Genomic DNA, 25,039 nt, shown 5'->3' with positions numbered 1-25,039 from the left:
CCTCCAAAAAAAAAAAAAGTGAAAAAAATCATTATTTAGGACAAAAAAAAGGGTGGGTTATCAAGCCACTATGGTGGGAAACTGGAGCTTAATCCCACTGGGGAAGCTCTGGGAATCCTCAGAGTCAACTAACCCCAAGATGAAGGGAGTTGGTATGGAAACATACCAAATCTTGCCAGCCATTGATTGAAGGTGGCTTCCAAGGCACATTAATTCCATGGCACTTATGACCTGAATTTCAACAAACAAGTGGGCTTCAGGAACCAGAGAACCAGCAAAGAAATGCATGCACTCGTGGTGAGAAGTTAAGCAGCTGTGTACTGAATTGATTGGGGTTAGGGGATGTGGGCAGGGCGCCAAAAGCACCTGTTACAGTTGGTTTCATTGTACTTTAGAGGATTTTCTTCAACTGTCCGCTACCTTAAGGTCTCTAACAAAACCTGGCTACTTTCCTAGAGGCTCCAAAGCATCAGGTCTCCAGCTCACTCTTAGTACCAACAGGTGAACCTTATGTCACTTAGACACTTTTACGAGAAACTTTCTAACCAATATGTGATACGCACCCAACGAGGAAACAGGTACTCTCATACATAGCTGAAGGGAGGACAAATGTATAACCCCGATGGCAATATCTAACAAAATTATATATGCAGCTACCTTTAATCCAGTGATCCCACTTCTAGAAATCTTCCAAAAGATATACTGCCACAAATACTAGCCTACACACACATCTGAGGTTATTCACTGTGGCGTTTTTAGGAATAAAAGATTGGAAACTAGCTGGGTGCGGTGGCTCACGCCTGTAATCCCAGCACTTTGGGAGACTGAGGTGGGCAGATCACAAGGTCAGGAGATCGAGGTCATCCTGGCTGACACAGTGAAACCCCGTCTCTACTAAAAATACAAAAAATTAGCCGGGTGTGGAGGCGGGTGCCTGTAGTTCCAGCTACTCGGGAGGCTGAGGCAGGAGAATGGCATGAACCCGGGAGGCAGAGCTTGCAGTGAGCCGAGATCACGCCACTGCACTCCAGCCTGGGCAACAGAGCGAGACTCTGTCTGCCCCAAAAAATATATATATATTGGAAATAACCCAGATGGCCATAGGACAGTGGCTGAACAAACTGGTGGATATGCTAAGTGAAATACTGTGCAGCTGTAAAAAGGAGAGATAAATATTTACAGTGCAGAAAAGCTATAAAAGTTTGGGAAAGCAATTGGAAAAAATATTAAATATGGATGAAATAGGCCATGTGATAAAAATCACTGTTAATTTTACTTGGTTGAAATAATGGTAATGTAGTTGTGTAGAATGATGTCCTTAATCTTAGGAGGTACCCAGTGAATTTGGGGGTGAAATCTCATGATGTCTACAAATTAGTTTTAAATATTTCAGAAAGAGAGAAACAGAGAGAAAGCAAATGTGGCAAAATGTTATTACATTTTGAATCTAAATAGTGGGTATATGAGTGTCTACTATATTATTCTTTTAATTTTTCTATATGTTTCAATATTTCAAAATAAAATGTTGGAAAAATCATATAATCAATGGCTCTATTATAAATTATATTGAAAAGTAAAATGTATTATTAAAATTATATACCATATATTAAAATTATATACAGATATATCAATTCATATGTATTATATATTTAAGAATAAAAAGTACTTTTTAAAGAACATAAGGCATAATGATTTATTTTCATTCCATTAAACACAATTCCATAAGTCATCTAAACACACTTGTTAATGCTTATGCGTGCACGCACGCGCACACACACACACACACACAAATCTCGTTTAACAGTGCCATTTAATATGCATAAGGACCCCCAGCATCTCGTTAGTTGGAAGAACATAACATATTTTGTTTGCCAAAACTCTGAAGGGCAAAGATTTACTAACACTGGCCTTTTTTGGGCAAAATTTCAACCCTCTATTAGAAACACAGGTAAACATGGCCAGAAGTTGTTTTTTTTGTTAAGTATTTGAATTCTTGGAAATGTGGCCATTTGCAGAGGGGAGGAGGCAATGCCCTTGTCCTCACTCTTCCAAAGAGAGAATCTTTCCTTCCTGTCTTTGAAAAAAGTGCAGTTTTCAAATCTTGCTTAGCACTCCCCATTGGCTGACTTGGTGATGGTGCCACTGTGTCCGCACACTCGTGGTTCTCAGCCCTGGCTGCATATTAGAATCATCTGGGGAACATTGGGACTAGTGTTGATGGCTAGGCCCCACCACAGACCAATTGACTCAGAATTTGTGAAGTCATTCATGTAGTATGTATTAAGTGCCTACTGTACGCAAAGGCTACTGTGCACCCCAGTACTAGGTCAGAGGTTTGGGGGTGATATTCAAATACAACTGTGACTTTGTCGTTGTTCTCAAACAGTTTGCAGCCCAGGAGAAAAAATATATATACACAATTTGCCTAATTCAAGGCCTGCCATTAGCATAACTACGGTGTGAAAAAAGTCAGACAAATTCTGGAGATAAACCGGATCCAATCCAACTACAGGTGTCCTCCTGATCCCTTTCAGAGGTGCGACCTCTCACACAGTAAAACCGTATAAGGATCACAGAATTCTGTTAACTCAAATCCAGTAGGAAAGTAAGAGGGTTAGAAAGAATTCCCTGAGGACGTGGAGGATCCAGTTGAAGGTTTTTCATGTCTGATGCAAGATTAGACACGGAATCTTGCTGTGTTGTGCAGGCCGGTCTCAAACTCCTGGCCTCAAGTAGCCCTCCCATCTCAGTCTCCCAAAGCACTGGGATTATAGTTATGAGCCACTGAGCCTTGATGGAAGATTAGGATACACTTAAGGGAGCCAAGGACATGCCAACACCCACGAGGTTCTGAAGGAACAGAGCTCCAGCCAGGTGGCTCCCGTTAGAGCAAATAGCTAGGTTATGAAACGTGTTGAACCTGAATACGGTCAGCCTCCTCTAACAGAGGTGAACCTGGGGCTCAACTTGTTGGCAAGAGTGAATACAATCACCCTGGTAGACCCAGTGGTATGGTCATCCTGGCTTGCGAGAACTGATTGGCAAATTTTCAGGGAACCAGTTGTAAAATACGAGCATTCTTAAAAGTTAAATGATGGCCGGGCGTGGTGGCTCACACCTGTAATCCCAGCACTTTGGGAGGCCGAGGCGAGCAGATCACGAGGTCAGGAGTTCGAGACCAGCCTGGCCAACATGGTGAAACCCCTTCTCTACTAAAAATACAAAAATTAGCTGGGTGTGGTGGCGGGCGCCTGTAGTCCCAGCGACTCGGGAGGCAGAGGCAGGAGAATCACTTGAAACCAGAAGGCAGAGGTTCCAGTGAGCTGAGATTGTGCCACTGCATTCCAGCCTGGGCAACAAGAGCGAAACTCCATCTCAAAAAATAATAATAATAATAATTAAATGATGTAAATTTGCAATGAATAAATTATATTCAGAATAAAAGCAATAAATAGTCAAAATTCATCAATTCCTAATTACATTTCTACACGTCCATGTTCAGTGCTACCGGGGTTATTTTTGCTGTTGTATCTGCATGAGGAGAAACGTGTCTAACGCTGCGCTACTGAGCATACTCCGTGGTCACACTGGGAGCTTGAAATTGACCACGGGGGGGTCATTAATGCCACTGAAATTGGCAAGTGTTAACAAATCATAGCCCTTCTTTCTTCAGGGGTGGAAGCAGGGAGCCTGTTGCTAACATTTACTAACACACCTGCACCAGTGGTATTGATAATCAGAACAAACAAATCTTGGTCTACAGGCAACCATGTCTCCTGAGATGGAAACCCCTCCTTTCTTGGTCCAGGTTGTCTCCTTAGTGTGAAAGTTTTTGTTTTGTGTCTCAATCTTTTTTTTTTTTTTGAGATGGAGTCTCGCTCTGTTGCCCAGGCTGGAGTGCAGTGGCTGGATCTCAGCTCACTGCAAGCTCCGCCTCCCGGGTTCACGCCGTTCTCCTGCCTCAGCCTCCCGAGTAGCTGGGACTACAGGCACCTGCCATCTCGCCTGGCTAGTTTTTGTATTTTTAGTGGAGACGGGGTTTCACCGTGTTAGCCAGGATGGTCTCGATCTCCTGACCTCGTGATCCACCCGTCTCGGCCTCCCAAAGTGCTGGGATTACAGGCTTGTGTCTCAATCTTGGCAAAGTTTGATTACACCACTACATTTATGAATGTTTTGTGTTAAATTCACATATAGAATTTTTTTTCTTATTTTTCCTCAATATTTATTATGAGAATTTTAAACATACACCAAAGTTAAAGAAACTTTATGAAGAACATCTGTATATCCACCAGTTAGATTCTAACATTAAACTATTTGTTTGTTTGTTTTTTGAGACAGTCTCGCTCTGTCACCCAGGCTGGAGTGCAGTGGCACAATCATAGCTCCTTACAGTCTCAACCTCCTGGGGTTTAAGTGATCCTCCCACCTCAGCCTCCTCCCAGGTAGCTGGGACTACAGGTGCACACAACCATGCCCAGCTCATTTTTGTTTTTGTTTTTTTTAGAGAGACGGGATTTTGCCATGTTGCCCAGGCTGGTCTCAAACTCCTGGGCTCCAGCAATCCTCCCACCTCGGCTTCCCAAAGTGCTGGGATTACAGGCCTGAGCCACTGCGCCCAGGCTCTAACAAACATTAAACTTATCTACCCCTCGGTTTATCCCTCATATAGCGGTTTTTTAAATTACTTGCACAATCTACATGTAATTGGTATTATTTAGAAAATATGACATATTAGAGGATCTAATAGATTAGTATTAAGACTCCAATATGAAATACATCGAAGAGTACCTGATTTTCAACTTTAAGTCAAAACCGTGATGAAAACAGTATTGACATATTTAGGAAAATTTGACTCATCATATAAATTTGATGTATTCAGTGAACTATAATTATTTAAAAACAAGAAAGATTTTCTTGTTATAACAATTATTTAACATAGTTTAAACATCTAAAGCATATCAAATGTAATAACGCAGCTTAAAATGTAAAAGGATATGTAAATAACTAGTTTGTGTCAACAACAATTAATCGGGGACCTCTACAAAAGTAGCCTTACTTACTAGATGTATAAATAGAATAATAAACTATATGAAATAGAGTTGACCTTAATAACTTAACAAAAAGTTAGGTTTTTGGGTTTTGAAAGTCAAACGAAATATTACACACACACACACACACACACAAACACACACACATCAATCCAACCAAGTAACCAATGCAGAAAACTACCATCACAGACACCAAAAAAACTCACAATGTCAAGTAAACTATGATCACAGCCTTAGGACTGAACCAGAGAGGCTAGGGAGGGAGAGAAGTGTTTGTAGGGTCCAGGGAAGATACTCCGAAAAGAAAAGAAACGCAATAATCACAACTATCAAAGGCCTACTGTGTGCCAGGAGGTGGATGAATCACTCCACATTCATCACCCTCTGAAACGTCACAATTAGGCCTGCAAAGCGGGTATTTTCAACCCCTTCTTACAGATGCCTGAAGAGAGGCTAGGTGGCACAAGCAACACGGATAGTGTTTCTAAAACTGAACTCCTTGCCTTCCCCGTCCCCAGACTTTAAACTATTATATAAAATATCTTTAACATTTAATGGGAGAATATTTAAATGACTTTAGAAAGCTAAAGAATTCCAACTAAATCATGAAATAAAGCCACAATTCAGCCTGGGCAATATGGTGAAACCCTGTCTCTACAAAAAAAATACCAGATGTGGTGGTGTGCACCTGTAGTCCCAGCTACTCAGGAGGCTGAGGTGGGAGGATCACTTGAGCCTGGAAGGTCGAGGCTGCAGTGGGCCATGATCGCGTCACTGCACTCCATCCTGGGGAACAGAGGCAGATTCTATCTCAAGAAAAAACCCCACAATTTGGGGGGTGGTGGAGAGTGGGGCTGTTTTGCAGGTTCAAATTAAGGCACAGAATTAGGTAGCAAAGAGCAGGCGCGGTGGCTCATGCCTGTAATCCCAACACCTTGGGAGGCCAAGGCAGGTGGATCACCTGAGGTCAGGAGTCTGAGACCAGCCTGGACAACATGGTGAAACCCTGTCTCTACTAAAAATACAAAAATTAGCCGGGCGTGGTGGCGGGCACCTGTAGTCCCAGCTACTCGGGAGGCTGAGGCAGGAGAATTGCTTGAACCCGGGAGGCAGAGGTTGCAGTGAGCTGAGATCATACCACTGCACTCCAGCCTGGATGAGACAGCGAGACTCTGTCTCAAAAAAAAAAAAAAAAAAAAAAAAAAAAAAAAAAAAAAAAAAAAAAAAAAAAAAGAATTATGTAGCAAAATATTGAGAACCCAAAGGGCAAGGCCTCTCCCTGTATCCTTCTCAGGGAGGGGCATTTTTAAGTCTCTTCAAGGGTCCAAGCCAGAAGCCTGCGATCTTGTCCTTGACTCTACCCTCTCACAGCCTCCAGCACCAGCCAGGTCCTACCGTTTTGCTCTTTGGCAAACCTATGAGTCCACCCTCCCACTTCTTCCACCCCATGGGTGCTCTCTTCCTATCTGGCCTGAGTTGCTGCCACAGTTCCTGCCTGTTCTCCCTGCCTTCTGCCTCCAGCATGGCCCCAGTCTCCAATCTCCATAACTAACCCATGTGTTGACAGGCTCACCCCTCTCCAATCTGCCAGAGCAAACCTGTCAACACATGAGTTAGTAATGTCCCTCCCCTGCTTCAACATGCAAAGTCGTAAGTCCTTCACCGGGCACAGGAGGCCTTCATCACCTACCTCTCCTGAGGCTTCCACCTTCACCTGTGTCCTCCTCAGGCCCTACCTCACCTGCCCAGCAGCACTCAAAGTGGCCCCAGAGCCCTGTGTGTTCTTTGACCCTAGGTGCGTTTCTCCCCCTTGCTCTCTCTCTTCCTACGGCCATCTCCTTCCTGCCCTGCAGAGCGAGGCTTAAGCACTCTTCCTGGCCCCCCGTCTACATTAGCTTCCCCCTCCTCCCTGACCCTGGGCAGCCGGCACTTCCCTCCCAGCAATGATCACACTGTCCCTATACCTCGCGAGATTCTGAGCTCCCTGGAGGCAGTATCCGCGTGCTATCCCCTGTTTATTCCCAGTGCCTGGTGCAAAAACCTAACCCATCATAGATGTTTCATTACTGTGTGTGTGGCCTGACCATCTGAACGAAAGAAACCAAGGTGTGGCCGTAGATATCTGTCTGATCCCCAAACACCCGTTCCTCTGCTTTGCACAGCCTCTTGCACTACGCTTTGAAGGAAAGTGAGCAGATGTTGGACAAACAGGAGGTCCTCAGGGAGAAGAGCAAGAGCCCAACGAGAAAGCACGGTGCAGAAGGATCCTGGAAAGAACACACGTGGAGAGAAGTCTGAAGCATGGATTTGTTTGTTCATCCAAAGAACCTTTCCTGGGAAGCCACGGGGACTGGCGGACCAGTTACCGTGGTAGACCCTGGGGATAGGGCAGGAATGCCTGCATAGACCGTGCTGACCGTGTATCAGGTTTTCTCCTAAGAAACTGATGTCTGATGACTAAATCCTCACAGCGTCTCATGCAGCAAACATGACCCCTGTGGCATGAATGAGGAAGCAGAGGCCCAAGTTGATGAGGCAACTTGCACCAGGTTCACAGCCAGAAAGAGCAGAGTCTGGATATGAATACACAGACGGTTCCCCTGAGCATGCCACAGAGCTGTGGAAAATCCCAGGGATAAGCGACGTTTTGTTTCCCCTTTTGGGGGCTCATTAACTTTCTTACTATTTGAAATGCAAATAGGACTGGCTGACCCTAGACCCTGTGCCATGGTACCCCCTCGAGGCAGCAAGTCCTCTGTCACCAGTGGATCTACATTGGGGCGAGAAGGCTAGATAACAAAGAGGCAACATGTGAGAATTTCAGGGAGGGGCAGGCGCCATAAAGGGGTCAAAGTTGTGGATGGTGGGTTGGGGGGATGTGGTAGGAAAGCAACCACAGAGGGCACCCTCTGGATTAGGTGATCCTGGAAGATCTCTCTTTGAAGGAGACATTTGGACTGAACCCTGGATGGTGAGAAGGAACCGGCCACAGTGGAGCTCGGAGAGGCGCTCCAGGACGGGGAACAGCAAGCGCAAATGCCAGGACCGACCCTGGAAGACTGACTTCTCTTAGGATTTTGCATGTCAGCCTAGGAGTGGAAGACATTCCACGGCCGCCATGAGGGTTGCTGCTTTGCAGGACCTTCCTTAGCTTCCCCGGGGAGAGGCGCTGGGAGAAGCCTCTTTGTGTGGCCCCTGGAGCCAGCAGGCCACTGGGGTGTCCCGGAGGAGGGTGGTTTGGACCCTGGATGCCTCCTCACTGAGCTGAGCAAACTCACGTTTTGCTTGAAGCTGTGGTTCTCGGCGCATTCGGAGTCATCCTGCCAAATATCCGTGGCGTTCTCTATCGTCTGCCAAGTCCCCCGAGCCAAACAGTGTCTGTAGGCCCTTCCTGAGCTCTCTGAAAGTAAACACAGCTCCGGAGGAAAGGTCAGAACGCACAGCCCGTTCCCCTGAGCATGCCACAGAGCTGTGGAAAATCCCAGGGACAAGCGATTTTCACTTCCCCTTTTGGGGGCTCATTAACATCCTCACTGTTTATTTGGGATGGAAGGAAAAACATGGAAGCTTCTCAATTTTGTAACACACCATGGTCTGCTAATGTCTGCTGTGTTTACCCGAAGTCTCTGGAATGCGAACAGCCTCTGGTGACTCAGAGATGTTACAAGCCCTCCAAGGTTCAGCCCAGCTGGGAGACGCCAGTCTGGGCTCCCGATGCTTGCCAGGTGGGGCATCTCTTCCTGAGGCTCATGCCACGAAGAAGAGAAAGTGGTGGGCACGTGGCTGACAGACTGGGACTGACGCCGGATGCACCATCCATGCATGCATGAGTGTGTCCTGGGCCTAGCTCTCCTAAACCTCTAAGCCTTCCTGCGTTTTCTTTCTTTCTTTTTTTTTTTTTTTGAGAGGGAGTCTCGCTCTGTCGCCCAGGCTGGAGTGCAGTGGCGCGATCTCAGCTCACTGCAAGCTCCGCCTCCCCGGTTCACGCCATTCTCCTGCCTCAGCCTCCCGAGTAGCTGGGACTACAGGCGCCCGTCGCCACGCCCGGCTAATGTTTTGCAATTTTAGTAGAGACGGGTTTTCACCGTGTTAGCCAGGATGGTCTCGATCTCCTGACCTCGTGATCTGCCCACCTCGGCCTCCCAAAGTGCTGGGATTACAGGCATGAGCCACTGCGCCCGGCCACCTTCCTGAGTTTTCATCAGGAACTGGGGATAATAATTGCTACCAACTCTCCATGATTTGGGAAGGATTTGGGAAGAAATGAAAGGGTGTGTGAAAACGATGAGAAAAATCCCTGTGCCCAGACAGACTGCCACTGTGACTCAGTCACGTCTGTCCCAGAAGACTCTCCCAGAAGGTCCTCCCACCTGGAGGATTAGAGGCTGGGCTTGCAAACGAGAAGTCAAAATCTGTTGGTCCTTCCTAGTCCTGGCCCTGCACATCATGGGCCAACAGTAACCATCTGCTGAATTTAATGAATGGACAACCAAAGGGTACAACTCCCGGCTCCCCTGACACCTTTGGTAGGTAGGGTGTCTAACTGACATCTCAAACAACACACTCCAAACCAAACTCTTTTTCTTCTTTTCAAAATCTGCTCCACCCACCTATTTTACCACCTCAGTGGATGGCAAACCCATCCTTCCAGTCCCCCGGCCCTAAACCTCAGATTCACCCTCCCCTTCTGTCTCTCATAGCCCTCCTCAGGTCCTCTAGCTAATCTGTCATCCCTGCCTTCTTCTGTACATGGAATCTGACTGCCACTTTCACTTCCTGCTCCCATCCCGTGGAACTATCATCTGTTACTGGGAGATGGGACTCCTCTGACGGTCCTGCCCCTCACATCCATGGGCAACCCAGCAGTCAGAGCAAGCTGAATAAAATACCAGCCACATAGTCCGGGTGCGGTGGCTCACGCCTGTAACCCTAGCAATTTGGGAGGCCAAGGCGGGTGGATCACCTGAAGTCAGGAGTTCGAGACCAGCCTGCCCAGCATGGTGAAACCCCATCGCTACTAAAAATACAAAAAAAAAAAAAAAAAAAAAAATTGGCCGGGCGCGGTGGCTCAGGCCTGTAATCCCAGCACTTTGGGAGGCCGAGACGGGCGGATCATGAGGTCAGGAGATCGAGACCATCCTGGCTAACACAGTGAAACCCCGTCTCTACTTAAAAAATACAAAAAAACTAGCCGGGCGAGGTGGCGGGCGCCTGTAGTCCCAGCTACTCGGGAGGCTGAGGCAGGAGAATGGCATGAACCCGGGAGGCGGAGCTTGCAGTAAGCTGAGATCGCGCCACTGCACTCCAGTCTGGGCAACAGAGAGAGACTCTGTCTCAAAAAAATAAATAAATAAATAAAATAAAATAAAATAAATAAATAAATAAAAATTAGCCAGGCGTGGTGGCACATGCCTGTAATCCCAGCTACTCGGGAGGCTGAGGCAGGAGAATCACTTGCACCGGGAGGCAGAGGTTACAGTGAGCTGAGATCGCGCCGTTGCACTCTAGCCCGGGTGACAGAGGGAGACTCTGTCTCAAAAAAAAAAAAAAAAAAAAAAAAAAAAATCAGCCACATCATGTCACACTTCTCTCCGGATCTTCCAAGGGCGTTCTGAGAAAAACTCTTCCGGCCTTTCACAAAGCCCCCTAAGACCTGGCCCGTAACTCTCTGCCATAACCTGTTGCTTCTCTCCCCTCTTCACCACAGCCACATGCAACAGGCCAGCCATGGTCCCCGCATAGAGCCATTGACCTGCTGTCTCCTTCCAATCTGAACACGCTTCCTCTAAAACCTTTACCTTCTTTACATCTTCACCAAAATGTCACCTTGCCGTCGAAGACTTCCTTAACTCTCCAGTTTACAGCTGCGACACATCGCCCCACTCCAACCTTCCCATCCCCTTCCCCATCTTGTTTAACACAGATCACATTCAAACATCGTCTGCACTTATTTATGATGCTTATTGATAACTGTCTGTCTCTCCTGCGAGAATGTGAGCCCGACAAGGAGATCTTACTTGGTTTTTGTCACTAATATATCCCAAGCACTTAAAAATAATGCATGGTATACAACAGGTGCTTAATAAATATTAGTTGAATGAGTGAATGGCAAGAATGTCTCTTGCCACTTGCATTGTCTGTGCTAGCCATCATGCTTTGTGCTGGGAACGCAAACATACGAAGAGGGTTCAGCTCTGGCTGGGGGAGTGCAAAGAAAAATCGCTGTAAACGATTATAAATGCTAAGACAGAAGACTGCACAGGTATAGAAAAGGCCTCAGAGGCCAGGCGCGGTGGCTCACGCCTGTATTCCCAGCACTTCGGGAGGCCAAGGCGGGAGGATCACGAGGTCAGGAGTTTGAGACCAGCCTGGCCAACATAGTGAAACCCTGTCTCTATTACAAATACACAGATTAGCTGTGTACGGTGGTACACACCTCTAATTCCAGCTACTGGGGAGGCTGAGTCAGGAGAACTGTTTGAACCCAGAGGCAGAGGTTGCAGTGAGTCAAGACGGGCACACTCAGCCTGGGCAACAGAGCAAGACTCTGTCTCAAAAAAAAAAAAAGAGAGGCTGCAGAGAGGAGAGGTCTGTAGTTGAGGGGTGAGGTCTGAAAAACCTTCTAGAAGGGGCAAAGGACTGAGCTGAGAATTGCAAGGGGCTTTATAGGCAGAAGAGCATGGCCAGAGCCTGTGAGGAGGCCTCCTGGGCAGGTGTGCGAGCCGAGGTACTGAGTGGCAAGAGCTGGACCAGGTGCAGAGCCTGGGCGTTGCTCATTGGGCTGAAGTGCAGAGAACCCTGAACGTGGGGGAGAGTGCTAACGAGGTCGGCGGGGTCAGGCAGCAGGGGGTCTTGTATGCGAGGGGGAGACAGAATATGAATGATATTTTAGAAAGCTTTTCCAAAGGTGCCTAGAGGGGGCCAGATGTGAGGCAGGGACTCGTGAGGAGGCCGTGGAAAAGCAGCAGAGGGTGCTGGTGAGCCCACAGCAGTGAGGGATGGAGGAGAGGAGGAGCCAGACGACCTGGCTACCCATTGGTTGAGATGTGGGCTTGGGTGGGGCCAGGTGGACCCTGAGACCATTCCTTAGATGGGGAAGAGACGGGGAGAAGGAGGAGGAGAAGGAAGAGGAGTTTGTTTTTCTCTCCTCCATTTTCTACTCCTTTCTGTCCCTCAGTTTCTCCTCCAATTGATGACAAGTCTTGAGCATTCCACCTCCAACACTTTTCTTTAATCTTTCTCCTTCTCTCCGCCCTCTTGCCCTTGGCCAAATCCAGACCCTTAGCATGACGTTTTCTGGGACACTGTAGTAGTCTCGCCACTCTCCTCCCTGGTTCCTCCATTTCTCGGAAGCTACATGCTCTCAACGTCATTCTCCCAGACTACAACTTGAGCTCCATTTTTATGCCTTAACACCTTCTGGGGCTCCACATAATCCTCCTCTACAGAAAAGAGTTTGAAACCCTAGTGACTAACACCCAGTTTCCTTCGTCATCAGCCCCCAGCCTCAGTCGTCAGTTACAGCCTCTGTTTGCCATCAGGCACTCAGTGGCCAATCTCATCTCACTGCAAGCTCCGCCTCCCGGGTTCACGCCATTCTCCTGCCTCAGCCTCCCGAGTAGCTGGGACTACAGGCCAGGCACTCCCTCTTCTGATATGACCATGCTCATTTCTCTCTCCCATCTCACAAGGACTCTCTCCTCCACTCTGTGTATTTGCACATGTGCTTCTCTGCGCCTTTCCATGGTCTCCACATTCTCTTTTCGCTGCAGGGATCCATTTGGATTCTAAAGATTTAGTGCACAGAATGGCAGGTGGAAGAGTAACTTCCCACCTTTTGCAAATCACACTGCCTTCACATTCCAGAAGCCCACAACCTATTTTTTTTTTTTTAAAGAGCCTTTAATTTAACTTCTTTGTAAATGTGGCTTTTTGAACACTTGATTTTCTCTTACAGTGGAATGGATCTGTGTTTTTAATTCTTGGAAAGGGACAGGTAGACAGTGAGCAGAGAGGGACAGGTAGACAGTGAGCAGGGAAGTGGGGATCAGCTCCACGTGCTACTGAAGAGTCTGGGTGTTTGGGGCCTCAAGACTTGAAGGAATCCAAGGGGCTCCTTCCTGGACTCAGCTTCAGCTCCCACGGACCGAGCAGCAGCTCTGCCACGCACCCTGTGAGTACCTTCTCATTTAATCCTCAGAGTGACCTTCAGAATTAGCAAGTCTCCTTCCTTTCATAGATGAGGAAACGGAAGCTCAGAGGGCTGTGGGAATTTGCCCAGAGTCTCCAAAGTGTAAAATAGAGGGACTGGGTCTGACCTCGGGGCTCCTGACTCCACAGCCAGTGCTCTTTCCCCTCACTCAGCTGTTCCCAGGGGGACTGTGCCTGAGTCATTCAGACCCCTCCGATCCAGCAAGTTATCTCTTCCACCCTCCCTAAAATCTCACATTCTCATGCTTCTTGGGCTGATTCCAACTGGATTTCATCAGAGAACACTTCCATAAAATAGGTCACTAACTCTCCCACCCAGAAATGGATCTTCCTTCTAAACACACTCTCTCTCTCTGCTCCAGAGGCTCAAAACATTGAAACCAAAGTTGCACAATGGGATGATTAATGGGGCTGAAATTAAATACGAAAGGCTATCATCTCACCCTCTCAGAAGCTGGTTCTCACCTCATTTTGCCTGGAGCTTTGTAACCACTTACATTTCCTGAGAACACTTTTAGTTGTCCTTATATTTGCCGGTAGTCTGTGGTCAAAGGCAACAGGAATCTAACCAGTAATCACCTCCCTCCTCTTCCAGAATAAAACAACGAAGAGATCGGGCTTCTAGGGCTGGTAGGGATGGGATATTATCCGGATGGGATATTATCTAAGTCGTGTTTATTTCCTTGAAACAGGATCAGAGCAAGCTAAGTGGTCACATGCTCCATCCAAGTCCCATGGGAGTTAAAAGCACTAACCCATTGGCACCTCCTTTCGATGTGAATGCAAAGGGTACTTTGAAAATCCTTCCTCCCCATCGAACAAGTCAAAACTTGTGTGGTGGTTAGCATCCCAATCTTTCTCCCTCACCTGTTTCTCCTCTCCATGACAGTGGCCATTCTTACCCCCACTGCAGCCAAATTTAGTGGCTGCTGGATCTGTACTCTAGAAGCTTCGAAGTAGGAAAGCTACTTATTTGTAAGATCTAAAAATCAAAACAATTGAACTCATGGACATAGAGAGTAGGAGGATGGTTGCCAGAGGTTGGGAAGGGTAGTGGGCAGCTGGGAGGGATAATGGATACAAAAAATAGAATGAATAAGACCTACTATTTGATAGCACAACTGGTTACAATTGTCAATAATAACTTCATTGGCCAGGCACGGTGCTCATGCCTGTAATCCCAGCAATTTGGGAGGCCGAGGCAGGCAGATCACCTGAGGTCAGGAGATCGAGACCAGCCTGGCTAACACGGTGAAATCCCGTCTCTACTAAAAATACAAAAAAATTAGCTGAGTGCAGGTTGAGAGCTTAGACGGGGACTGTTTGTGGGGAAAGAGGACTTGAGAAAAGCACTTGGTTGGGGAAAATTGATAAAAATAAGACTTATTACCTTCACTCCACCAAGGTAAGTATGAAGGGCAGGGTACAGAGACGTTTCCAGGAGAAGAATGAGGCCAACATATGTACTTATCAAATGTCCCATTACAAAACACGCCTATAGAGAGAAGAAGGGTCTGATGAACATCGGTGTTTCAGCACAGGGATGCCACTGATGGAGGCAGAGGCACCACGGGAGCCCACCTTCCTGGCACTGGAAGCTGTTGTAACCTGTGCAGAAACCAGCATGGGTGGCCCACTCTCTAGATGAGTCAAGGATGGGGAATGATTTGGGGACCACAGGAATGCTGAATGCAGCCCCACACAACATGCATTTGTCTGCCCAACTTGACTTCTGGTCAATTATGTCAGTGTACACATGATATCGATTTTACTTTATTTGACATGAACTAAACTTTCACAGAAACTTGGGGACAGGAGGACACTTGGAGGCTCAACTGGTCCCTTATGTTCCACAATCAGCTAAATAACCATCAAACCTTCACCAGTTAGATCCCAGGATACATTTACTCTGTGAATGTGCAAAAAGACTAGCAGAATGAGGGGATCTATAAACTCAAGGTCCTTGGTCACACAGATCCAATACAAGTACTGTATAGTCATATCTCTCCATTTGAGCACTAATTCAGTGATCGTTATTAGATATTTGGACCATCTCAGGGGATGATTTACCCTGGTGTTTGGCAATGGGAAGCAACAATCTTAAAACTCTGCATTATGGGCCTCCTGGAATCAAATGGAAGTATTTCAGACTAGGTCTCAAACTTCTAATATTGCAAGCTCGTGACATCCCGGAAGCTGAACACCATTCCCCACCATCTGCTCCCTATTAGGCTAAAATGGCCAGGTTTCCAGATCACGAAGTTAGGGGATCAAGACCATCCTGGCCAACATGGTGAAACCCCATCTCTACTAAAAATACAAAAATTAGTTGGGCGTGGTGGCGTGTGCCTGTAATCCCAGCTACTCAGGAGGCTGAGGCAGGAGAATCGCTTGAACCAGGGAGTCGGAGGTTGCAGTGAGCTGAAATCACGCCACCGCACTCCAGTCGGGTGACAGAGTGGATACTCCATCTCAAAAAAATAAAAATAAAAAAGAAGGCCAGGTTCCTGGCATTGAAACCCTAGCAACACCATGGTGTTATGAGCTGGCTTGGGACACTGTATCGACCTGGCTGCCAGGTGTCAGCACCTGGTAAGGCAGTGCTCACCCGAGCTGTGCATGGCATGGCTCTGGATGAAGGCCTGCCTTACCTTGACCTCAGAAAGCAGCGTTCTCCAAAATGAGAGGTGGTTCCTGCAGCTGACCTCAAGGTTTGACTACAACCTGCCTGGACCCATGAGGTCTTCAGAGGGAGCTGACAAGGACTTGAAACCTGGGACTGCCTTTGGGTGAAGAAAGAAAGGGAGAGTTCACAGTGTCCTGTCAATCTCAAAGCCTCTGAATTAAATGATCTGAAAGAAGCCAGAGCTGGGGATTGTCCTCAGTGGGCTCAGAGGCAATGGGCTAAGATAATTTCTTCTTTTTTTCTTTTGGAGATGGGCATGGCGCACGTGGCTGCACCCAAAGAGTCAGCCTGCAGACAACTATTACATATTTGCTAGAATGTTCTGAACTTAGTGTCGCCTTGGATAAGAGAAATGTTACTCTTCAGATTTAGTTAACGCCCTGGGAGATGGGGCACCCCTCACCCCCATTCCTTTAACAGATTCCCAGGCTAATATACGGCAGCTAATCATGTCATGTGATCAGGTGATGAGTGTGCCATGGCAGATGGCTTTTATCAAAGATGGTCACATCCACATACATCTGGTTTCATATGTTTCCTTACAACGGGCGTGGGGTCTGTGTTTCTGCTCCTTTAGCCTGGGTAGAGCTTTGTAGCTGTCTGACCAGTTGAACATAGCCGAAGTGATCTTGTATGACTTTCAAGGCCAAGGCATGAAAGTCTTTGGTTTGGCAGGCCCTTAAGACCCCACCATTGCTGTATGGAAGCCCCGGTCAAGTGTAGAGGCCATGGGAGTCTTCCAGCTAAACTCCAGACATTACAGAGCAGAAACAAGCCATCCCCAGTGTGCCCTGTCTAAATTCCTCACCCACAGAAACTATGAGAGGTAATAAATGACTGGTTCCTGTTTTGAACCACTAAGCTTTGGGACAATTTGTTACACAGCCACGGAAAACTAATACACATGCTTACCAGAAGGTTCCTTGAGTAAGTCTCTCAGACACGCCTGTTTGTACTGAGCCCACTTCCGAGTCGTTTCCTCAAGGAGGGATCCTGTAACCTGAGCAAACAAAAACATGGTCACCCCCAGTGACCAAGTACAGATGTGGCCTTGTTGTCACCTCACACTATGATTCTCCAACCTTCCCACTCAAGTGCCCACAATGGCCCACAGCAAAGAAACAGCCTTTCTTCGGCATCTTATGTTCTATCTTAAGAGTATATACAAATTTTACATTCACTCCATAATCTAATCATATTGGCTTTAATACAAATATGAAAAAAATGTAAAAACCTTTAAGTGAGGTTGACATTTCAAGAGTACACAATATTCTTATCCTAAACTTTTGCATCCTCCCACATGAATAGTTGCACGCTTCTAAGACTATGTAGATCCCAAAGAGAGATGCGTCGCACTAAGACACAACAATGTGACAGAAGGGCCAGATAATTGCTGGAACCTGCATCACCCAGGTATCTGCAGGTCCCAAGTCAAAGGTTCTGAGTAGACAGATTCTCTGCTCTGGAGGTGACCATGATGTTTTCTGCTCAGATTATAGGATCTTTTCCTTTTTTTTTAGACGGAGTCTCAATCTGTCACCAGGCTGGAGTGCAGTGGCACAATCTTGACTCACTGCAACCTCTGCCCCCTGGGTTCAAGCGATTCTCCTGCCTCAGCCTCCCCGAGTAGTTGGGACTACAGGTGCACACCACCATGCTCAGCTAATTTTTTTCATATTTTTAGTAGAGATGGGGTTTCACCATGTTGGCCAGGATGGGCTCAATTTCCTGACCTCGTGATCTGCCCGCCTCAGACTCCCAAAGTGCTGGGATTACAGGCGTGAGCCACCACACCCGGCCCAGATCTATTCTTGAGAAGTCAGTTCGGAAGTGGGTTCAGTACAGAGAGAAGTGTCTGAGAGACTTACTCAAGCTACTGAGGACTTGGGATTTTTTTCCTTTCTAATATTGACTATTTCATACCATTGACTCTTGGAAATACAGCACATTTGGGCTTTCCAGATGACTGGGCTGTGTCACAGCTTCTACTTGTGCACCTGTACCACTTCTTTTTATTTCACTTTTATTTATTTACTTTTTTGAGACAGGGTCTCCTCACTCTGTTGCCCAGGCTGGAGTGTGGTAGGACAATCTCGGCTCACTGCAACCCCTGCCTCCCAGGCTCAAGTGATCCTTGCATCTCAGCATCCTGAGTAGCTGGGACTGCAGGCACACGCCACCATGCTCGGCTAATTTTTGTTGTTGTTGTTGTTGTTTAGATGGAGTCTCCCTCTGTTGCCCAGGCTGGAGTGTAGTGGCGTGATCTCGGCTCACTGCAACCTCTGCCTCCTGGGTTCAAGGGATTCTCCTGCCTCACCTCCTGAGTAGGTGAAATTACAGGCACGTACCACCACACTCGGCTAATTTTTGTATTTTTAGTAGAGACAGGGTTTCACCATGTTGGTCAGGCTGGTCTCGAACTCCTGACCTTGTGATCTGCCCTCCTCAGCCTCCCAAAGTGCTGGGATTACAGGCGTGGGCCACCGCGCCCGGCCCTGATTTTTGTATTTTTTGTAGAGAGAGGATTTTGCTACATTTCCCAGGCTGGTCTCAAATTCCTGGGCTCAAATGATCCTCCTGCCTTGGCCTCTCAAAGGCCACCATGCCTGGCCTTCCTTTGATTTTAAAAAGGACTTTCTCTTCTGTTGTTCATCAGGCACCTATTGTGGGCCAGGCCTTGTGTTAAGGAGGAATTAGGATACAGAGATGAGGGAGACACAACCCCTGTCCTAAAAAGGACTCAGAATCTGTTCCAGAGATGGCAGCTATATAACTGGCTGGCATGCAAGGCCAAGGGCATTCTGGTCTGTCGTCCTTGGCTTCCCTATGAGCTTCTGCCCTGTGTGGCTCAGTTCTCTCCATTACAAACCCGAAACTAGGAGTCGTCCATGGCAATTTCCTTTCCCTTGTCCAGGTTCCATCGACCCCACCTCCTTAACGTCTCTCCTGTCCAACCCTGTCTTTCCTTTCCTCCTCTGGCCTGGGGCCACCATCCACCCTCCACACTGCTCCACAGTGACAGGAGAACAGGACAGAGCTAAGCCCAGGGCTCTCCTGCCTACAGTCTTTTACTTAAGGCCTGTGGCCTCAGGATTTAGCCTCTCAGCCATCCTTGTCCCAAGTCGTGCTCCTTCATGACCTCTCATCCTTGTACTTCCCACTGGCACTCGCTTCTGCCCTCATTTTTACCTGTTGAACTCCTCTTCATCCTTCAAAGCCCAACTCAAGCCCAGAGACCCTTGGCCATACTTAACCACCTGTATCCCTGAGTCTTGAACTTGTCACTCTTCCCCTGCATGACCGATCCCTATGGCCCATCACACTGCAGTGTCATTGGTGGGCCACCTATCCATCTTCCTCCCTACTGCATAAGCTCTTTGAGGACTGAGATGTGTCTTTCATCTCTGAATACAAGCCCCCAGCACAGGGCAGGAGTTAATGCTCTTGCTGTCCATTTTCAGAGGCTCAGTTGTGGGATGGAGGATGAGGAAGGGTTCAATAAATGATCTGGGCTAAGATCGCCCAGTTAATCAGTTGGCTTTAAGGTTTTCTCTCTTCTCACAAGGGGCAACAAACTCAAATGCTTTCTAGGGCCAGGTAGACTTAGGGTTATCCCAAAAGAATGAGGTAGGACTGGTATACCAGTAGGGAGGGCGGCAACAATCACACAGCCAACTTTTTGAAGAAGAGCTAGTGGGGTCATTAGACCAGCAGTTCCCAAACTTATTGACTCAGTAATTTTTCCACAGCACTTCTAGGCCAAAAGATATATCTAAAGCCCCACTCATTAAGTAAGTAAGTCCAAACAACTTAATAAATATTTATGCCTTAACAGCTTAGTGCCTGCTGTGCATTGCGCAACTTCTCAAGCTTTAGGATCAGATCGGATGCCACCACCTTTATTTCCTGTTCCACACTGATTTTTGTGCTCTACTTGCTTTTTAATCACAGGACCTGTGGAAAACCCAGCTTTGCAAAGAAACAACATCATCAAAAGGGAGGAGGTGAGATCTAATATTAACACCATGAATACCTTGAGCTAGTAGTTTGCACAGTGTCTGGAAAATGCTACATATCACTGTACTTCCCTTCAAAAATTAAAGTATCTCATAGCACCCCTGTGAGTTCACAGTGGTGCCCTCGGGTATACAAGCACACAGTTTGAGAACCATGCAATTATCCAATAAGTAATAATAATGGTACAATAATTGGCATTTATCCCTTGATTTCAGTTTCCTATGAGTTTGGAATCTCTATTGATATATCTCTCTGAGTTATGGCCCAAGAGGAAGCATGTAAGTTATTAACATATTGTTTAAAGATGTAAACATCTTTAATGGCACCGAAACTGACTCTAAATCATTTTTACAAATTCAGCAGATGAGTTGCCAACCAAATCATAAGCCTCTAGAATCCTTCAAGTCATCACTGTAAGATCCACTGGGGGACACAGTACTATTTATGGCCCCAGGGACCTCCCCGGGACCTGATTAAGGAAGAGACAATAAAATCAGTCTCTGGAGTAATGTTCCCCTATCCTCCATTCTTTGCCATGGCCAATGGCCATAACCAAAAGCAGAAAAACAAACTAAAACTAAAAAGTACTGAATTTTGTCAGTCTAGGGGAGCTGGACAAACTCAGACTGTCTTCCCAGTCCTTGCCCTAAAGACATAAAAAACACAAGAGGTACATCCAAGTTCAATCACAGCCAGATTCCCAAAGTCACGAGGAAAGAAGATACACGGGTGATTTTTTTTCCAACTGGAAAAGTCCAGCTTGACTTTGGTTTCTCTTCCCTTGCATAGGCAACCAGCATCAGCAACGAACTTGGCCATAAGGGATTAAGGAAAAGGAAAGAGAAATCCTTGTACTGACTCTCTTTAAATAAATCTGTTTTTCTTTGTTAGAGAAGGAATACACTTCACTGTAGATGAAATAGAAGTCACAGCTATGCCAAAAGGGGAGAAGGTGGAATTATCATCTCATTACTCAGAAATTGCCATCTACTTTCAGATTCTTCTCTCTGTACACATTCATTCTTTTCTTTTGTATTGTAACTTCAGAGGGAATAATATTGTTTCAAAGCCTTTTATGTTTCATTAGAAGACCTATATCATTGGCCGGGCGCGGTGGCTCAAGCCTGTAATCCCAGCACTTTGGGAGGCCGAGATGGGCGGATCACAAGGTCAGGAGATCGAGACCATCCTGGCGAACACGGTGAAACCCCGTCTCTACTAAAAAATACAAAAAATTAGCCGGGCGAGGTGGCGGGCGCCTGTAGTCCCAGCTACTCGGGAGGCTGAGGCAGGAGAATGGCGTAAACCCGGGAGGCGGAGCTTGCAGTGAGCTGAGATCCGGCCACTGCACTCCAGCCTGGGCGACAGAGCCAGACTCCGTCTCAAAAAAAAAAAAAAAAAAAAAAAAAAAAGACCTATATCATGAATATATTTCCATTTCAAGAAATAAATGATAAATGAAGTAAAGATCCTTTTAACAGCTACATAATATTCTATGAAAAAAATGTGATATAATTTAGTTTTTAAATCCTCTAGCATTGAATGTCTATGTTGTTTTAAGATGTTTACTGATATAAATGATGCTGTAATTAAAATCCTCATGGTTGAACATTTGAGAGCACATCTTTATTTTCTTAGAAATTCTTTGAATTTGAATGTCTGGGTCACAGAATACACATAGTTTTAAAGGTTTTTGTCAAACTGTCTACCCTCGCCCTTTAAATATACACCATTTTACCCTCCTGCCATCCATGTATAAAAGGGCCACAACGTGCTTCTCAAAAATCCTTAGATAGTTTGTGTTTTTGATGCCAAAGCAACTGCTAAATAAATGAGTGTGGGAGAGGATGGTGTGGGGATAACACTACTTCCCTGCTTGAATTTAGAAACTAAACTATCCCTGAGAATTTCTCATTAAGTGAATTTTTTGAAGACTTCCTGCCAAAACACACACCACAGTCATTTATATTCCACACAGGGAAAGAGGCTAGGAGCAGAATTCATCATCCAAGTCTTCCCAAAGCCTTGTAATATAAACATCTAGAAAAGGAATACAGGGGTTAAGATGGAGAACCAAGAGTAAGGCCATCAGAATTACAGACACACCCAGAGGACAGCCAGCCAGATAGGCTCTGAAAACGCAGACTGGGTGGCAGAGAGTAGAAACAGACGCTGCCAGCGGGCATGTTACTGATTATAAAAATACCAGAGTGAAAGCGCCAAGGTGTGGCTTTCTCAGCCTGGTAAGCCGGCCTGAGGCTCTGCAGATTCCGCTGTGCTAACACAAATATCCATACATCAACAACTCCCAAGAATGCTACAGAAGAAAACACGCAGGGTTTCAAACACCCCGGGTAGGCACAGTGCTTAGGAGCTACAGCATCGCAGGCAACCATTTAACTCCTCTGAAGCTTAGTTTGTCCATCTGTAAAAGGGGCTCAGTAACAACACGCTTCTCAGAGGCTTGTGTTGCGGATTAAGTAAGATGAGGTGTGAGGAAGCATGTTATGATAATATCCCGAGTGCTGTCTCAGGGCTCGGCATGTGGTCGGCCATTGTTCACATTTGTGAACAAAACTACACGATAAGCTGGGTGTGCTCACTCAGTGTTGATATGAGATATCCAGATAATGGAAGCAAGGATGAAGGCTCTGAATCAAGTACCCCACCACTGGCCCCACCACTAACAGACTGAAGTCCTGGGACCAGAGGCAGGCCAGGGCCACCTGCCTTAAGGATGTTCTGGTCACTAGGGGAGAGGCTGCCATGATGGTAAGAATTCCATGAAACCATTCATTGGGCTTACATTTACAATCCATGAGGGCTTGAAGGCAGCCTCTAGGGGATCCTAGATGTAGGAAATCTGGCAGGGGTTATCTGCGTCTGTAGCCCCAGGCTTGCAGCAAAGAAAACCTGAGGTGAACCCTCATGAGACTTGGTACCACAGCCTGCCCTACATGGGGGCTGGAGGGGTTTAGAATTCCAAGACCATGAACAGGGACTCACCCCGCCCATGGAACTAAGGAGGAAGACAGCCATTCCTTTTTTTTTTAGACAGATCCTCACTCTACTGCCCTGGCTGGAGTGCAATGGTGTGATCTCGGCTCACTGCAACCTCCACCTCCTGGTTCAAGCAATTCTCCTGCCTCAGTCTCCCGAGTAGCTGGCATGACAGGTGCGTACCACCACGCCCAGCTAATTTTTGCATTGTTTTAGTAGAGATGGGGTTTCACCATGTTGGCCAGGCTGGACTTGAACTCCTGACCTCGTGATCTGCCTGCCTCAGCCTCCCAAAGTGCTGGAGTTACAGACGTGAGCTACCGTGCCCAGCCTGAGCCATTCCTTAGGCTACTTTCTTTACTCAGACGAGTGGAACTGGGGTTCCTTCCCATCATCCTTTTATATTGCCCATAGCCTGGTATCCAAATGGAAACTTGGAAAGAGGACGAAGGTCTCATCTTCTTGGATAGAATAAAGCAAGCTACCAGCATGCCCAACTATACGGGACAGTTAAATACATTACAACAAACCCTTAAAGCCCTTAAATGTCATACCACGGATCTACATCTACTGACGTGGAAGAAAGTTGCTCAACTTCTCCGAGACTCAGTTTACTCATCTGTAAAAGGGGATTAACAAGAGAACCTCCGACTACAGGGTTGCTGAGAACACAGAAGGAGATAATATGAGGAATGGAGGACACCTGGCACTCAACCCAGTGCAGAGCAAGTGCTCTATAATAATGTCAGTTGTGTTATTAGTGTATTTTGTTATGAAGAAAGCAGATTACAAAATAATATTTACAGTATGTGCTTTTTTTTTTTTTTTTGAAAAAAAAAAAAAGAAAAAAAACTGTATGGAGGCCTGGTATGGCAGCTTATGCCTGTAATCTCAGCACTTTGGGAGGCCAAGGCGGGTAGATCGAGGTCAGGAGTTCGAGACCACCCTGGCCAACCCTGTCTCTACTAAAATACAAAAATTAGCCAGGTGGTGATGGGTGACTGTAATCCCAGCTACTCAGGAGGCTGAGGCAGGAAAATCACTTGAACCTGGAAGGTGGAGGTTGCAGTGAGTCAAGATTGCACCACTGCACTCCAGCCTGGGCAACAGAGCGAGACCACATCTCAAAAAACAAACAAAAAACTGTATGTAAGCGATGGTAGAAAAATGTCTGGAAGTACAAGCCCCCAAATGTGAATGAGGGTGATCTCTAGCTGTTGGAAGTAGAGTGATTTGTAGTTTTCATTTCACTTCTTTGAATCATATTTAAAAAAAAACAATTAGCATTCTATATTTTTGTAATGGAAAGGAAAAAGGAAACGGAAGGAAAAGGAAAGGAAAGAAAAGGAAAAGGAAAGGAAAAAGAATAATGGATTTGCTCAACCTAAAGACTCAAACCTGGGAGAATACTGAAGACAAGCAGAAGGATAGATGCGGCAATTGTAAATGCTATTTGCAGAATTCACATTGACGCGGGGAAATGCTTATAATATGATGCAGGGTGTTGGGGCGACCAGGATACAATGTGTTTTATACTACCTAATACCAGCTGTTGTAAAAAAAAAAAAAAAAATGCATAGAGAAAATATTTGAGGACAATATGCCAAATAGGAACAGTGATTTTGAATGCTAGGATTATGGTGGCTCATTATATTCTTAATACTGTTTTCTTTTTTCCAGATTGCTTACATGAGGCCTAAATTACTTCTTTAAAAAAAAAAAAATCAGGAAACACACACAACGGATAATAATAATAATAATAATGAACTGCTCTTACTTGCTTGATGGAAACCAGCAGGACCAGGGTGAGGAAGGGCCTCCCAGGGGCCCAGAGAGAGCACTTCCTGTGGAAGGAGAGAGGACTGGTCCCCCAGGAAGCAGGGATGCCCATGGGCAGCTCGGGGACGCCAGGCAGGAGTCCCGCGCTTCCTCTCCCAGGCCCTGCCCTGCTTGATCCCAGCTTCATCTTCCTCGTGCACCTTCACAAGGGAGGGTACATCTCTCCAGCAGTCCAAGATGCACCGCAGGCCGTCTCCTCTTGCATTCCTCCTGGTCCAGAGAGGAAATGTTTGCA

At 46.5% G+C, this 25,039-nt stretch overlaps 1 protein-coding gene across 1 annotated transcript in view; it reads right to left on the bottom strand.

The window, feature by feature from the left end:
* Window positions 1-25,039, bottom strand: part of GLP2R (glucagon like peptide 2 receptor) — a 67,922-nt gene extending 42,883 nt beyond the window's left edge. Inside the window, exons 1-4 of the mRNA XM_008010348.3 lie at window positions 24,743-25,039; window positions 16,861-16,948; window positions 14,653-14,757; window positions 8,330-8,451 (exon numbers count right to left, since the gene is read on the bottom strand). Coding sequence (XP_008008539.3) covers window positions 8,330-8,451; window positions 14,653-14,757; window positions 16,861-16,948; window positions 24,743-24,931 — 504 coding nt within the window. The 5' untranslated portion in view covers window positions 24,932-25,039. The remainder of the gene's footprint in view (window positions 1-8,329; window positions 8,452-14,652; window positions 14,758-16,860; window positions 16,949-24,742) is intronic.

Source organism: Chlorocebus sabaeus, chromosome 16, assembly GCF_047675955.1.
Source record: "Chlorocebus sabaeus isolate Y175 chromosome 16, mChlSab1.0.hap1, whole genome shotgun sequence".
NCBI classification, from domain to species: Eukaryota; Metazoa; Chordata; class Mammalia; order Primates; family Cercopithecidae; genus Chlorocebus; species Chlorocebus sabaeus.
This window is presented reverse-complemented; position numbering and strand designations above follow the sequence as displayed.